The 17,191-nt window shown below is 40.9% G+C and overlaps 1 protein-coding gene across 4 annotated transcripts in view; it reads right to left on the bottom strand.

The window, feature by feature from the left end:
* Window positions 1-17,191, bottom strand: part of RASA3 (RAS p21 protein activator 3) — a 136,099-nt gene that overhangs the window by 62,329 nt on the left and 56,579 nt on the right. For all 4 annotated transcript variants that reach the window (XR_011049829.1, XM_068419989.1, XM_068419998.1 and 1 more), the window contains exon 4: window positions 9,487-9,581. Coding sequence is in view for 3 of the 4 variants with exons in the window: in XM_068419989.1 (XP_068276090.1) it covers window positions 9,487-9,581 (95 nt within the window). In the remaining variant the exon portion in view is untranslated. The remainder of the gene's footprint in view (window positions 1-9,486; window positions 9,582-17,191) is intronic.

Below are 17,191 nucleotides of genomic sequence, written 5' to 3'. Positions count from 1 at the left end.
ACAGTTATTGACAGCACTTACATGCAGGAAAGATCAGATAATGCAGCAGGATAAAAAGTATGTTGTCCCTGTTCTACAGCTGAAACACCGTGGCTTGGTCCTGCTCAGACAGAATCCCCATTGCAGAGCCAGGGATTGAGTCCTGTGTCCTAGCCATAAAGCTTTTTTCCCTTCAGTACAGAGAAAAAAAAACTCAGAGAAGAAGCTGGAGGTTTGACAATTTTGCAGTAGAATGCATTAATTACTAAAAACATTTCTATTAAAAAAAAATATTTCAGGATGTTCCTAGAAGCAGCTACACTCATTAGCATACCCTTCACATTTGGAAGGGTAGGACTTTTTCAAGGAACAACCTGAAAGAGTGCCAACTCAACTGCTGAACGCTTCCTTTTTCATAAACTCCAGCTGATATGGATAGGTGGGTTCACAGGTCATATATCCTTCCTAATCACATCTAACATCATATAATGGGGCCAGCCAGCTTCCATTTTTCAGTTCTTGATTAAAGAAACCATCAGTAGATTGAATTTTTGTAGGAAAGTAGACAGTAGTCAAAAGGATATCAGTAACAAACGGAACTTCTAAAGGGCCTTACTGAGGAAAAAAAATACATTATGCTTGTCAAATATCCCCTTTATTAAAAATAATAGAATAAAGTTCTAGTCTTGTTAACATTCTCATAACACTTAGAGGTATCAGGGAGAACTAGATGCACAGAAAAACAAACCAAAACTGATCATAAGCTCGCAAAGATAAGAAAAAGCAGAACCAAAGTCCTGTTTATATAGATACAGAAAAATCCTATCTCCAACAACCTCATCCTCCTTGGAATGCAGCTGAGTTACTGTGGACCAAAACACCAGAAGACAGTTGTAAAGCAAGTAGAAGTATACAAATGCTACCTACCTATATCATGTTCCCAGCAGTTGCAGATTTGTGGTTTAAACACAGTATGTTGAAGGAGAAAATACATGACCACAGATTATCCTAAGGTTATTCTTACGACCAAGCTCTGCTATCTTGGCATGAAGCAATTTTAGCATCTTGAGCAAGCAGTGGGGCTTACTTAGAGGCAGCATTTGCAAGGTCACCAGGACACCACTGGGAGCCATTTCTGAGTGCAGTTACATGCACACATTTTGGCCTGAAACCTGCCACACACCGTGTGATTCAGTGACAGTGTCAACACAGACACAACATCTGATTTAACTCAAAACAGGTGTGATCTGTTTTTTCAGGGGAAGAGTTATGAAAAAAACACCAACAAGCACCAGGAACCTCTGTGCTCTAAGGCTCTAGTAAATGCACAAAAGACTGACAGTCTGCCTGAGTTCAAATGATGGGAGCCAAATCTACCCAAATCTCTTAAACCATATCTTTAAGGAAGTATCAACTAGATTTCCACCCTTTTTGTTACTGTGAAACAGTTTTTAGAAATCTTTCATGTTTTAAAAACATCAGAGGAAGAGAAAAAGTCTTCACTGTTAATTTTAAACAAAAATATATAAAATATACAATCTGCTTGCTTGAATATTAAATATCAAGTCAGTTATCTTCATATATGGGGCTCACACAGTACTACTGTTCTCTGTTCTACAAAAGAACAATAGCTGATGTCACAAGAACTCCTAAAAAAGGTATTTGCCTACTATTAAACCTGCTGGACAAAAAGGTTTGTGATCACACACCATTGTACTTCTCACTAGCTTACCCAATTTTGCTGGGGACTTTCCCTTCCAAGTGGGAGTGCATCTGTATGGAAGTTTTCCAAACATTTATCCCACATGAGGACCCTTATCCCAGCCCCATTCCCCAACCTCATCAGCTCCACAGCTCAGCTCAACTCTGCTCCTTGCTCAGGAGTGTGGAAAGAGGGACTGGGACGCACCTTCGTCTCTTTACTTCCCCTCCAGCTGGTACAGAGTGACTGCAGCCAGTCTCACCCCAGCTCCTGGAGATGGAGGAGGGAAGAGGTATAACAGGGACAGGTTGTAGGAGAGGACTAGGCTAAACAGGTGACATGAACCACAGCTCGCATGACTAATGCGAGCACCTCATTGCTTTGGAATCTCAAATTTAGGGTTGTGATACTCCTGGTGTGTTGGTTTACTTTCCCTTGCTGCAAGCTGTCTGCAGAAAGGAGCATTGGAAGAACTGAGTGTTGCACACAGACCTTTCCAAACTACGGGATAACCTGTGCTGTTGCTTTCTCTGTCTTTCCAAGTTTTATTTCAGGATATAGCAAATGTTGTTAGACAGATCCTCTCTACTTAGAAACCCTCAGGCAACTTTCTGAGGTGCCCCATTCTGGCACTGGTAAAGCTTAAAAGCAAAGAATAAAACTGACCCAAACTTTAAGGGCTCACTAAATGCTGTCCATGAGGGAAAGGGAAAGACCAAGGACGCAGCTACTGCTTTAGGTAAATGCAGCCCTGCAGTATTATCAGCAGCCCCACATAAGGTCACAGCTTAACAGCAGGTTCGACAGTCGGAGTAAAGAGTTTGTTTGCTGTCTGCATTTGCTGCTGTAACAGCTGCTTCTTCCTTTAGCAGAGGGCAGCAGGCAGCTGGGAAAGGTCTAAGGATCATGCTCCAGATCACAGCCTGCCTGCTGGACCACAGTGCAGTACATAAGAATCTGGAATCAAATCCAGTCTATCACTGAGGAAAGTGCCTGCTTAGTCTCCATATGTGCAAGCATGTCAGAATTGCTCAGTTAAGTGGCAAACATCTTCATATGGCACAATGCTAGCCTTCTTGTTTCTCTAAAGGAAGAATATCTCCATATGGTCAAAATCCTTATAATTAGTCCGGTTTTCCTCAAATACTTTGATGCAATACAACATGTAGATATTGTAAGTGAAAGCCACCTGGCTTTCATTTCCCCATACAAACTGTGTTCTGCAGATACAGAATCCAGGTATATTATTTTGAAATAGTGCAAATGTATTATTCAGCAGTAGGTGCTCCTTACCACATGCCATGTTACCAACTAGCTTTTTAGAAGTGAGAGACCAAAACCGGATAGACCGTCTTACCCCTTTGCGCTGGTTAAGTCCAAATACAGCACTCTTACATTCACATAGGGAGGAAGTCTTGCCACAAAGCAGGATCTGGTCAATAACTGGTCTTTTTGTTTATCACAAACATTATTTACCATTGTTGACGCATGATTCAGTTCTCTGAAATAATTTTGTTGGTAGGCATGCAGCCTTGAGAATCTTCCCACCCTATCAAAACAGAGATTTCATCTCTTTTCAAAACAACTAGAAGAGAGAAACCTAAAAGGCACTGTTCATAAAATAGAGGGTAACACCCATTTATTTCCTGTGTGTGGTGGAAAGCTGATACCAAACCTAGAAGCAGCTTCTTCTTTTTACAATTTGCATATAGCCACGCTTACAGTAGGTTACACAAAATGCATCACTGACTCATCTTTACGCTAGAAGCATTTAAATGCCCACACAAAGATCATTAATGGTCAGTGTTGGACAATGGGTACATAATGCTTTTAGCTGTTTAATAGAGTAGACAATTCTATCAATCACTGGAGTGAAACAGCCCTATACAGTTACTCCTAAAGATAATTTGCTCAACCTAGTTTATCTATCTTCAAACCCATATTCTTAAGAAAAGTAAGAATTAGCATCAGAACCATTCCAGTTTAACAAAATCTGCTCATCTACAAAAAGCACTGATTTATACAGAACAGGAAGCAGCAGATACGGGAGAGACTGTGGCAACTTCCACAATATTATGAAGGTAGGGTGAAAAAAATGTAAGAGTGACACATTTCCAGCTTCCTCTGCAGCTCTGGGATAAACTAACTGTCACACAGGACTGAATGGAGAAGAGCTAACTCAAAAGCTTGTGGTGAAACCTTGGCTCTGCTGAAGTCATGGCCAAAGTCCCACCCTAGTAAGGCCAGGATTTCGTTCATGAAGTCTGATGTTTGGGATACAGGTTCTGCATTCAATGGGAAGGTCCTGACAAAGGAGCAGAGGTTTCTGAGCAGCGCGGAGTGCCCTGGATATATTTTTCCAGCTAATATACAGGAACCATTTCAGAGCCAGTAGTGATTTCCAGCACAACAAAAGGATTTTAGGTATACTCTCCAAAAAGACCTGTAAGTAATGTTTTCCACTAATCATGTCCACCACCTGACACTCACATCAGTGCATACTCAAAACCAGGCATGTTTAATCAGCAATAATCAAAGGCCTGTGTAGGCGAAATGCTAATGTGTTGGAAGGAGGAAGAAGGGCTTTTGGTGTCTAAAGAAGTATTTCTTAACATCAGTAAATCTTTTGCACAAGCTTTGAGTACAGAAGGTTAAAACATGAGACAATTTGCTTCCTCAGTGTTGGTTATCTGCCCTTTACATGTCTTTTTTTAAGTTGATAGCCAAATAGATATATTTCAGACACATTAAAGTTCTTATGAGGAGGAAGGGGAAATGAGCAATTTTCAAGTTTTTATGTCAGATTTTTTTACCCCCAACAATGAGTTTTACATAAGACCTCAAGCATGACTGGCTTTGGAAAAGCACTCTGTCATTTAGTACTGAGAACTCAGATGCAAGAGAACATGACCATTTCACATTTGTCAGTGCTGTGGAGGAAGTAACTCAAAGCATATTTGAAAAGGGGAACTTTAAAAGCAAAAGCCTGCACAGGAAAACATGTCAGAATGATCTAACTCTCCTTGCATTTCTCCCCCACTTTAGCATATACAGACTACATGGTTTGGAGTATGCAGGTGTATTTTGATATTAATCAGAACATCTCTGGATGTTTAACCGCTTCACTGATTACATGTGCACAAAGGGTATTTGGGTTGGAAAGCTCAAACTTGACAAAATGGACTTGAACTATACAGGGCTGAAGTTACTGTGAAAAAAAATTACAGGGAAAACTACCCAAAACCAGGAAAGGCCTTACAAAAATGGCATGTGCACTTGGGCTTAAATTCCGTTGAGAACACATGGACCACTGAGAGCATCTGTCACCCACAGCCCCAGGCAAATATCTGAATCAGTTACTGTTGGGTAAAATTCTGCACATGAAGGAAAGGCAAACATTTAGGGATCAAGACAGATGTACACACAATAGCATGGCAATTTTTGCTTCCAGTCCCCAAAAAGCATGAGAATGAGAACATAGCAGGTCCTGAAAGACAAATAACAGCAGGAAAAAAAGAAACGCATCCCATGTGAAGTGTGCAACATCATCCTCTTACTGACTTCAAACAGCTTAGAAAGCTGTGTTTTCTGTTGCTAGTCCCTCCCCCTTGACTGAGGCTGCCTGATTGTTCATGGTTTATTTCAACACAAAAGTTAAACCGTATTCAGTAATGGCTCAATTCCTGTTTTACTTCCCACTGAAATGTTTGGGCACTTGTACTGTCAGACACTGGGTATTTAGCTCTGGGCATGGTAACATCCCACTGAGGAGCAGGCAGGCTCCATCAGAAGATGGGAACTTAAAATTCCTTCAACTAAATCTGCACAAACCCACTAGGTTACAGCTTCATACTTTCAAGTTCTCCAGTCTGTAAAGTTAAGCCATGAATTACGCATTTCATGGCTGCTGCCGAGTTTCATTCTGCACTCTGTATAATAAGTCATCCTAATAGCATTTAACATGTTTTAGTATATTTAAAAAGGAAATATTCAGAAATCAAGTCATTTCATATTTGTATGCCAAACACAAATACAGTTTTGCTGGAGTTTAATAATTTGTTCTCCACAGACCAGCTTGAACTTAAACCACTTATAGCACAACGGTTTCATCACCCAGGCTATACCTAAGCAGTATTCAGGGTATACTCTGACAGGACTACAGTAGACTATGCAATATGTTACTTTCAAACTAGTGAGAACAAAACCAGCCACTAAGATGTAGGGGGCACTGACTTCCCAACAGAATAAAAGCCTGTTGGCCTCACTCAAGGGGCAATTACAGTCCCTTGCTGAACAACACAGCGCTCTGTTCTGATGGCTACTGTTACCCACCCACTCAGATGAAGGGAAATTCAGGTGCACCTGATTAAGATGGTTATCTCAACTAGCTAGTTTGCTAGACAAAATGTTGAACCAAAGCCACAAAGGGCACGCGGGTGGGTAATGCTCAATCTGCATCTGTGGGCTGAGCAGGTGCAGAGCACATGTACTGCTTCGTGTGAGTCTATGCCCCACACTGAACAGCATCAGTGCTGGTGAGATTACAGGCCTCTTAGTAGCTTTTTGTCTAGATGGACAATTCCCTCATTTTTTCCCTCAAGATGAGCCATCATGCCAGACTCTGGTGCATCTTGCTGTCAAGCAATAAACAGATGTGGCATCAAAGCGTCTGACAATAATGCTCATATCTGTGTAGGCTGACAATTAACGTAGTCCTGCTGTCAGCGACATCCTCGTCTGCCATAAAGTTTATCAAGCCATAATCTCACCTTGTACTCCTGGCAATACAAAACATCTTTATAAGACAGTAAGAATTAGCAATGTTGGAAAACCACAAAAATGAATGCAAAGCCTCAAGCTAAACACCTTGGCAACTATCTCTGATGGAGTTATACAACATTACCACTTACATTTTGATTTTTTTTAAACTATATAGTCTTATTTATTTTGTACAGCATCAGAATACTTACAAGTTATAGCTTCTGAATGAAATTTGAAAAAAACAGCACAAAAATATTAAGAAATCCACTCAAATTCCATTAACACTAGAATCTACTTGTTTGTTGTATTATTTTGCACTCACAAAAAAAAAAGAGAGGAGTCTCCACATAACATACTATTCCCTCTCTATGTACGGAGACAGAAAACAGTATTGCCATTTGAAAATTTGTACCATTGCTGGAACTCATACAAGTGAGGTCCAAACCATGTCAAGAACAAAATTTTAAATTCTACTCATTAAACTTCAGATGGACAGCTCAAAATACCAGTTCTTACATCAGAAATGTAATTATCCGTAATTTCAAATCAGTCCTTCTGTTCTGAAAAATGAGGCCAAATGTGTCCCACAGCTAGGCATCTGAGAACCATGGCACCCAAGATCAGTAATATTTCAATAATCCATTGATTTTAAGCTGGTTTTCAGTTCCTGACTGTGCTGATTGGTCTGCTTAAAACGTGGATATTTTCAGGCTTTGCACAGTGAGGAAAGTGCTGTACAAGCTTATCACTGTCTCCCAGCTTCTTTCATATCATGGCCTAATGAATTAGAAAGAATTAAAAACTTGGTCTCTTTGATACTCTTTTTAAAATTCCTCACTCTGACTTGTATGACCTCCAGCAAGTCACATTCTTTCTGACACTTATTCTCACTGTATTGAAAGTGTGGGAGTGACAGTAGCTTACCTCAATATGGTGCTGTGATGCATAACTAAATAGTCATGAAGTGCTCTACAACATGGAAAACAGTATTAAGGCCACTGGCTGACAAAACCAGAAGTAAGATGCAGGAGTTCCCTGGGACATGGCTCAATGTTTAATCTACCAGATGATGTGGCCAATGGGGACAAGTGCTACAATAATAAAACTAATAGCTGGCACATTAAAATTGCTTTTTGACTACCAGTATTTGCATGATTCACTGCAAATGTTAACTATTTAAAATTTCTTATTTTCTTTAAAACTGGAGAAAAACTGAGAAACACTGCGTAAATACTTATCATTAACACAAATATTCTTTTTTTCTCTCATGCAAAAGTGTTTAGAAAAAGATACAACTGAGATACCGCAAATGTAAACAAATACAAACACAAAAACACTCCCTTATTTGGCTGTCTTCACTCGCATAAGAATTTGTACAAAATATTTACAATTCTGCTCCCACTAATATGGAAAACAAAGCCCTCTTGCAGCCTCCTTAACATAAAGACTATGGAACATCTAAGTGGATAAAATCATCAGAGTGCTGTTTGTATTTACCCTAGTTGCAATAAATGCTTATCATGGAGCCCAGAAAAGCTTTTAACAGTTGGTCTCTTGTAAAGATACAAACAGCGGAAGTGATAAACTGTACAAACAATTACAAACAGAGAACGTGCTTTCCAGCAAATATTGCACTCCTCATCTCTCCAAAAGCTAGAGCTGCCTGCAAACCTTTCTGTTGTGAGTTCACAGCTTGCATTACCAGTGCAGTCCTAGAAAGCACCCTGGTCTAAAAAGCTTCCACAGGCTCACTCTGTGTAAATATTGTAACAAAATAAAACAATGCAGAAGCTTATCCAAATATTGGCCTTCTTCAACTGATAAATTACAAAGGGAAAGTTTCATATCCTGCAGGAAATAACCACTGAATCTATTGTTTAAAAGTCACTATCATAAGAGGCTTTGGGGTAGGAAGAAAGCGAGACCAGAGTAAGCAGAACAGACCTCAAAGTTAAAACGCTGTTAAAAGCCTTTCCATCACCATTGGCATGGCAATGTGGCATTAAAGAGGATCAATATTTTTACAAGAGAATGTTACAGGACTGAACAAGCTGTCATGAGGCTTCCTCTGCATCACATGCACCTAACCTTGAATGCATTTTCACATATGCTTCACTACACATAACCACACATGGTGGAATGAGTGTGCACTGTGTTATTTTCTGACCTGGTATGTGCAGACCTGCATGCAGACTGAAAAGACAAGACGTTATGTCCAACCCTACCACACAGGGGTATCTAAGCTGCATTCCCTTTGCATTTATTGGAGACTGTTGCACAGGTCAGACATTTGTGTCTGTGGCCTCCTAAACAAATACTGTGGTTCAAAAGTGACCTGTAATATATACTTACAGGAGAAAAAAAAAAGGTAACTGATTTATATTGACTTGGTATCTTGCTACACAATTTTAATTTCTTGCTTTGTTATAACGACTGTTTTCACAAGACCTAATATTGTAATAGAAAATAGAATCTGCTTCAAAAGAGGGTAAGTACAAGAAGTACAGGAATCTTACTGTGTACCAAAATCTGCAAAGCACCAAATCCTAAACAGAGCTGAAGTGATACAATTATCTGCATTCCCATGGTTTGGAGCAGGGCCTAGAAACCTGGCAAGGAGTGTTTTTTTTCATCTGAGATATACTTGTTGCCATTCCTGTGACAACCTGCCTACAGAATTATTTAAAACAGTACCTGCAGATACTATTTTCAAGCTGGGTCCACTCCCTGAGGAATCAACAGTTATTTATAGGGTTTTGAAGTTATTTGATACTTGAGATAACCGCACCCCTCCTTGTATGTGACCCTGATGGTTCACACAGTTTTAATTATTTCTGTAGGCAGAATCCTGGCCCCATTGATTTACACACACTCATAATTCACCCTACACACACACACAAATCGCAAGTATCACTGAAACCTAAAACATACTAATGAGCAATGCTTCCTTTTTGTAGGGAAGCAACACATCTGTCCTAGAGCCATGGAACCCATAAAGCTACCATGGCCCTGTTACAAATACTCCTCTGCCAAGATAATCTCACCTGTACTTCTGAATCAGCATCAACATGCTGGAGTTGAAACCAGGTGTCTCTGTTATGATACTTCTGCAGATCTTCTTTCTGTATAGCTACCTTTCCTGGAAATAAAACACACAAGAAGCACAGTTTAAGACACGCTATAGCTCCCCCAAAGCACAATTCCATCAAAAACAAGTTTTAAAACAATGATTAAGGACTGTCCTATTCAAGAAAGGCTTCAGAGCAAGAAAAGATATCTTCAGGGCATACTTCTTTACACAATACATAATTCTCTGATGAGCAGCTTTTTCCACTTCATATTGTGAAAGACTTTAAAATTCCTAATATCATACTCACGTAATAGACTGAAGCACTGAGCTCTGTGGATAAGCTTCTAAGTATGCTTATAGTAAAAATATCATTATTACTTCTTTGACATGACAATTAAACTTGTGGGAAGAAAAGCTTGAAAATTGTTGGAGAGAGATTTTTGAGGCAGATGTCTATAAAAATCCCAGAAGAAAGTTCCATGCATGTGGTTATTGCTAACAATATTTTAGGATTAGGCTTTTCACTACATATTTTTGTAGGAGAAGGGCAGCAACTAGAGATGTCAAGTCACATCACATTCCCAGATCTTAAAGCCCTGTTGACTTACCCCCCCCACACTGAAATCTTGCAGAGTTTGCATTCTGCGACCCAGAGCCATCCAAGTACTACACCTGACTATATAGAGGAAAAAAAAATCCCCACAGTAGAGCTTTTCCCCTCACCTTTTTTAACCCCCTCTTACCCCTACCAAATTAGCCATTTTGGTAGTTAGGGCAACAGCAGCCAGTTCCATGCTGTGAACTCATGTACATGCATGCTACGGGCTAATATACATGTAAAGTTGAAACTTTTCTCTTGCCCAGTCTCTCCCAGGCATTATGTAAAGTGCACTCTGAGGGGCAATGAAACTTTTTCCAAGCATCTGTCTTTGTATATACAAAGCAGAGCATGGCATGCCTGAGGAGCATGTGATCCTCAGCAGCTTTGGGCTGGGTGGTTCCCCAGGCACTGAGCAAAGCAGCATGTTCAAAATGAAAGAATCCAGGACAGCTAAACACATTCATGAGGCTTGAGAAAGCTGTTTTTTGGCAATGTGGTTTGGTAGCAGACTTCCTCTGCTAGAGTGAGTTGCTTGTGTACAGTTTGAAACCACCACTTTGCTACAGAAACACAGACTTTCTTTAACCAAATCCTGCTAGATAAAATACACCAACAGACACAGTCTTAGTGGGAGCTTCCTAAACCCGTGCAGTTTGGCCAGAGGTCGGTAATACATTACCCCAGTAAAGGTTAACAAAACACATTGACAAAAAAAAATCCACACAACAAAAGATTACAAAAATTGCAAACACAAAGCATTCTCCATTCTGAAATCTAAAAGCTTACTAAAGTCCCAGCAATAAGTTATTACACCCCAATGGTCCCTCGAATTTTGGCCTTTTCCTTTAGCTGTTGCATGGCTCCACCCAGCTTCTTTGCTGGGCTGCTCCGTGTACCCTGCTGCGGCTGCTGCTGCATTCTTCTGTCACCCTTGGGCTGCTTCTGGAGACAGTTTCCAGATTTCCAGTCCCAGTTTCTAAACTACACTGCCGTCCTTCCACAGCTGCCCTCCACAGTACCCGCCAGGGTTTCTGCTCTGGCTTCCACAGAGCTGCTGACCTATTACTCCCAAGTCTTGCTCATTCTGCCCTCAGCGCTCTCCTCCCTCTGCTTGTCCGTTAGAGATTACCAGATCTACCTCCTGGCAAACATTAAACTAGAGATTAACAAGGCAGATTCATTACCAGGCTCTTTATTGGATACGCAGACCAAGCGACCTGAAACTTCTTAGAAAAGCAATAATTAAATTACACATACCTACAAAATAATATGGCAGAAAGGATAAATAAGCCCCAGGAACTGTGCTGAACAGAGTTAAGCTACTGAGAATCTCTGATGATGGCTGAGTATTTTCAAAGCTTCTGCTTTTACTTTCCAACCACAGCAGTTTGTGGGCAACCTAGTTTCTCTAAAGCATTTTGAGAGAAGAATACGTTTAAATGCATGAACTTCCAATAATTGCTTTGGACCTCATTTGAAATCGTTTACTTTCATTGCTTGCTATCCTTACCATACCCTTTAATCTCTTGCACAAATCCTCTACCCAACTGCAGTGTAACATGCACTTCCCAAACAGCGTCACCCGTATCTTTCAATCGGTCTCATTCGCAGTCACCTCCCATGCAGGGAACGTCCTTGCGGAAAACTCAAGGACAATTTCAGCAACATCTGCACCTGTACATAGCATAAATGGTGTTATCACTGTCCCCTCTTTCAGCAGGGAGTTCCACTGCTCTCTGCATCAAGGATGGCAAGATAACCCAGGCAGGTCTGACCGCAGTCAGTACATAATTGCAGCACAAAGTGTTTGGAGGCAATGGTACGTGCCTCCAGCGCCAAGAGGGTTAACATGGTGGTACAACTGTTTTGATTAGGAAACTGTTTGAACAGCACTGTTTGCTGTGCACACAAGCAAGTCTTATTAATGAGTGAAACCTATTGACTGGGCTGGCTGGAATCCAGGGTTTTTCACTGTATACCAAATAATCTACTAGGGAATCTACCAGGGAAAAAAAACAACAGGCAGAGCAGGGGAGAGTAAAAAAAGGGCCTACACTTTGGCTAGTCTAAACATATACAAAGGTATATTACTGATAAGGCAGATTGTTTGATCTGCCCTATTAAACAACTCTCTGTACAGGAGCACCCTGCACAATTTCTGTTTATAACTCTCTGCCTCTATCAGCCATGTCCATATGCTGCTCACCCAACCCACACTCCTCCTCCTCGTCACCAGGTCCGTGTAAGCCACAGTGCAGGTGCTGAGCACAGACAGGTTCTGCCCTCCTCTATACAGCCACTGCTCTGCCACAAGCTGACCTACGTCTGACCTGGCTCTAACAACTAGCCTCACCAGAACTAGATTAGACATAGGCCAATAATCACAAGTTGTTGGCACCTGTCATTTGATCTGACACTACACGATAAGGGCCTACAATTCTCCTTGAAGATAAACCTGACACAAGAGGTCAGAAAGGTTTACCACCACTCCTTTACAGGACTTTTTCCTCTTTGTGGTTCTTCAGCACACTCCCAAACTTGAGTCCATTGTCCTGTGCTCTTTCTCAAGACTTGGGTGGCTGCCACACAGCAGCAAGAGACTCCAAAACTTGCACCTGAGGCAACCAGCCACTTCTCCTGGTTTCCTCAGAGCCACCCCAGGCTGCAGAGAGTCTGGGTCTGTTTAAGCTTTTAGACATTGTATGGGAGGAGGCAGGAAACAGCAGAGCATACTGAACAGTATAAGGTGTAATTTCAAAACTTAGTTAAGTTAAATTTTTAAAAGTTAGATTCTCAGCAACAAGACCAGCAACGATGAGGTAAAAGCATTCTTCTCATCTGAACTAATTTCTTTCAGAAGTCTGACGTTCACCAGGACCTCAGGATGGGGAAACCCCACACACTCCTGCGCATTTTTCACCCGTATGGCAGCAAATTCCCTATATCCCCCCAGTTCAGACTGAACAGGTCTTCACTGGCACATTTAAATCCTAAGCCCTGTGTTCAAGACAAAGATGCAACATGCCACATCTGACCCCTCCTTCTGTGAATCTCTCCTTAGGAAAAAAATCTACCAACAACCTATTATTTCAAACACACACCCAGCTCACAGATGAATGAAATTACTACCTAGGGCCCGGGTGGTCCTAAGGGTGCAAATTCCATTTTACCACCCTGCTGCAAACCGATTTAAGAGCCTCCTACTTTGCCCACCCAGGCACCCCTGTCCTTGCAGCAGGCTGTACTGAAACTGTTAAGGAAACCAATCCAAACTAAAAACCACTGAACAATGAAAATAAACATTCTGGAGGAGGAAGAAATAAGTTTCAGGGGTCACGTGTGGGTGGTGTTGGCATTTTTAACACACAGATCATTTCAACTGACCTGTTTTAAGGCTTCTCCACTCAAGAGTCACATTAACACAGCTAGAAGATAGGAGATAGCAGAAGGTCAATAATTTGGGCACAGAGGCAGAAACAGACAACAGAGATGGGTTGGGATTTCTGGCTACACTGCTTGGGAAAGTGTTTGTGGAAGCACTGCACCCTCAGTGCCTGTCCCTCACTGACGGGCAAGTCAATGCAGCCCATTAGCTTGTCCCTGGACATGCCTGGGCTTGTTAATTCAGAGTCTGATATTTCCATACAAAGACTAACAGAGTTGATAATTAGGCTCAGGCATTCTCCATCCAGTCACAACTACCTTCTGTCTGGATTACCTGTTGGTGACAAAAGGATTATGTTTGAGGATTGTATCTCACCTTTTAATACTCATTTGCCAGTTTGCAGAGCGTTTACCTCACAGCTGAGACATGTGAATATTTATGTCAGGTGCCAGGTTAGTAGAAGATATATTCTCCTTTACCGAACAAGAAGTCAAGACAGCAATAGGACAGGGGTTTGTAATTTTAAAAGAGCACAAGGTTCTACCTGAAAAATGATCCAACAGTTGTTTTACAGAACCCTAAAAACAGAGCATTTCAGGAGCTCTTGTATCTTCTCTTCAGGTTATCTTTGTTTTGGAATACTTGCACAGTGAAAAACACAGAACTTTACACATAGCTGCCAAGTGAGCTGAAGCAATAGAATGTAATATTCTTAATACAACATCCTCCATTAACACTGACTGCAGTACAGTTAATTTATGGCAAACGGTTAGGTCTGAGTCACATATTAAAAGGCCCCAAACACCTCATTAATTCAGTCTTCTCTCAGCTCTGAGCAGAGACTACTTTGCCTCTTATGTGCTGCAATAGTAGATAGTAAGAGGACCTGGAAGCTAGTTCAGAAGTTGCTTTATGCCAGTGTATTAAGCACACAGACACATTCTATCAGTGAATTCATTTAAAATAACTGATATGAAGGTGAACAAGGAGAGTCACTTTCAATACCCAGAAAGACCAAGGACAAATCAGAATCGATTTTAATCAATATTTTAGGCTGTGAATGCCTTACAAAACTTTAATTACCTTGAAATCTCCAACCAAGAAGCACCGCTGCTGTTCCAGACCACCTGAAATTTCATAATTATCTGTACGAAAGGTTATTTGTCATCGAATAAAAGTACAGAAACTTTGCAAGACAAAAGGGCTAGATGCTTCCCTTGTTCAAGAACAGCACAAATTCACTCACCCCTTCCATAACACAGAAAAAGACTGAAACAAGTGATCTCCCTACTTGAGGATCAAAAAGATAAGGATGAGAATTAGGGGCAACATAAAGCTTCAGAGCCTTAGAAGCAGCAGAATGGCCCCCTCACAGCTTCTGTGCAGAGGACCATGAAGCACAAGCACTACTAGATCATCTGCTACCTTGGTTAAGAATTAGTGGCGATAATGGCAGAACGCTTCCAGCACAGCAGCATTGCATCCTACACAGAGTACTGAGGCCCACTATATTCAAGACCCCAGTTTTGTTTGGTTTTTGAATAGCTAGTCCAAATATAGTAAGAATATCACTTATGAAACCCATTTTTCCCCTTTGTGGGATTTATCTTGGATAATAAAGCAGAGAAAAGCAGGCTGTGGATAAGACACAGCTTCTATCCTTAAAAGAAGCAAGCTGCAGCATTGCATGGACTATCCTCTACCAGGGTAGTTTTGGTGGCCACAATCTTAAAGATCTCACCTGACTTACATTGCAGTTTCTACTCTCCCTTCCTGTTAAAACAGACAAACAAACAAACCCCACCAAAGCAACAACAACAAAAAAAAAATACCCAAAACCTACTCAACCACACCTCTGGTATCAATTCTCTGTCAATTGCTCTCTGGGCCCTTAAAACATCCATACATTTGAAAAAGGTAGTATAGCCCATGGCTGGCAGCAATGGGAGAGCAGTCCTAAAATCTAGACTGGCAATCACTGTTGTCTGCCTTATAGTAGGCACCAAGACCCTGACAGTGCTGGCCACACTGAACAACCATCTCCTTCATCCCCTCCATCACCAGCCCCTTCCAGGTACTGCCATCAGAAGCCACTGCTACTGCATCTTCTTCACAGTCGCAGTCTTTGCTTGCTTCGAGCAAGGCATAAACCAGGCTGCTTAACATCTGCTACTGCTGAGATAAGTGCTGCAGAAAACACAGATAGCCCAGCTCAAAATATAGCAGTCAGAGGTAAGTTGGGAGGATGGATCTATGGTGATATGTCAAATACAGATAGAATTAACACTGTGAGGAGGAGGGTTGCATAAAAGGTCAGTCGAGGTTCTAGCACATTATACTCAGTAGCTTTGTTTATAATATGTGTACTTGTAGGAGAAAAAAAGGAAAAATACGTATTTTTCAAAGCTCAACTTTGTTTTCCTGCTTTTGTGACCATCTGTTATGTTAAAAGATATTGTAAGTGCATCCTAACAATCTATTCTATGCAAAAAGTATTTATTTTTGGCTTTCTATGCAACTATAGAGAATCTTCCCAGGATAATTCTAGTTTATAGCTTCTTCAGACTTGTCATTGTGGGACAGAGTCATCTGTTTCCTTTATATCATTAGTAACTATATTTATACCATACTGAGTGGCTATTATTCACATGTCATCCAACAGTACATCAAGGAAACAGTAAACCAAGTTGTGACTCCTGCCTAAGCCATGGTTGGGATGAAGGAAACAGAGGAACACAGTTTTCTACTAAAATGCTGATCTCCGCTTCGCACTGTATTGGAAGATCTTTCCCTCCACTTAGCTAGCAAGAAGCATAGTTTAGCATGGATAATTATTTTTCAATTTTTCTTTTAAACCAATAAAATAATTCAAAGGTGATGTTTAAGCTACATTTGGCAACAGTCACCTAATAACTGTAGATGGTTTGCTTGGATGTTTGGTAATAAATGGTTGCAACTCTACAAACACACCTCCTCAGCTTTGGAAGTAGTCATTAACAAAGGCACAGTCACCTCAAACATGCAAGCCTCAAACAACTTTCAGTTCCAGGGTGTTTTCACTCTGTGAGAGTGTCCATGAGCTATGACTTAGGTTCATTTACTTTAGTCTGGAGCAGCTAAGTTTAACTACCTCTGAAGGAAAATTTGTTTTATTGCCTTACTTTGCTTCAGCTCCTCTAGTATTAAGCAGACAGACAGTTACAACCTGCCAGGATGCAATGGCCACAAGAGTTTCAATTTGTTGTAGAACACACCTAATAACCTTTATGAAGGTGACCTAGAGCAAGTAAATTAAATGTAATTAAAAGAATCACTCACTAGTCTTCTCCCTGCTGGCTTTCTGTTCCTTCATTGAAGAGCTTAGGCATTTTACATCTGTGCTTATTCAGTACCATTCCATCCTGATCAGCACAGCAACCAAGCTGCCCCCTCAGTGAGGAGTACCACAATCTTAAAGTGAAAAGTTCTTACTCCCCAGTGCAGTACAGGGGCCATGATCTGATACAGTGAATTTACTTTTTCCCCTCAGAACTTCACAGGGGGTACGTTTTGTTCTGTTCAGGTTCCTCCTTAACACAGATGTTAGCAAGTCAGTTACATGCATCTGTTACCAAAACAAATGAAGTGCTGGGGTGAAAAAAAACAAGCATGATTTGTGGTTTGAGTATAGGATAAATAATTGTGTACTTGTCA

Source organism: Nyctibius grandis, chromosome 2 (genome assembly GCF_013368605.1).
Source record: "Nyctibius grandis isolate bNycGra1 chromosome 2, bNycGra1.pri, whole genome shotgun sequence".
In the NCBI taxonomy this organism is placed as follows: Eukaryota; Metazoa; Chordata; class Aves; order Nyctibiiformes; family Nyctibiidae; genus Nyctibius; species Nyctibius grandis.
Note: the sequence above shows the minus strand (reverse complement) of the source record. Positions and strands in the feature narration are given on the sequence as shown.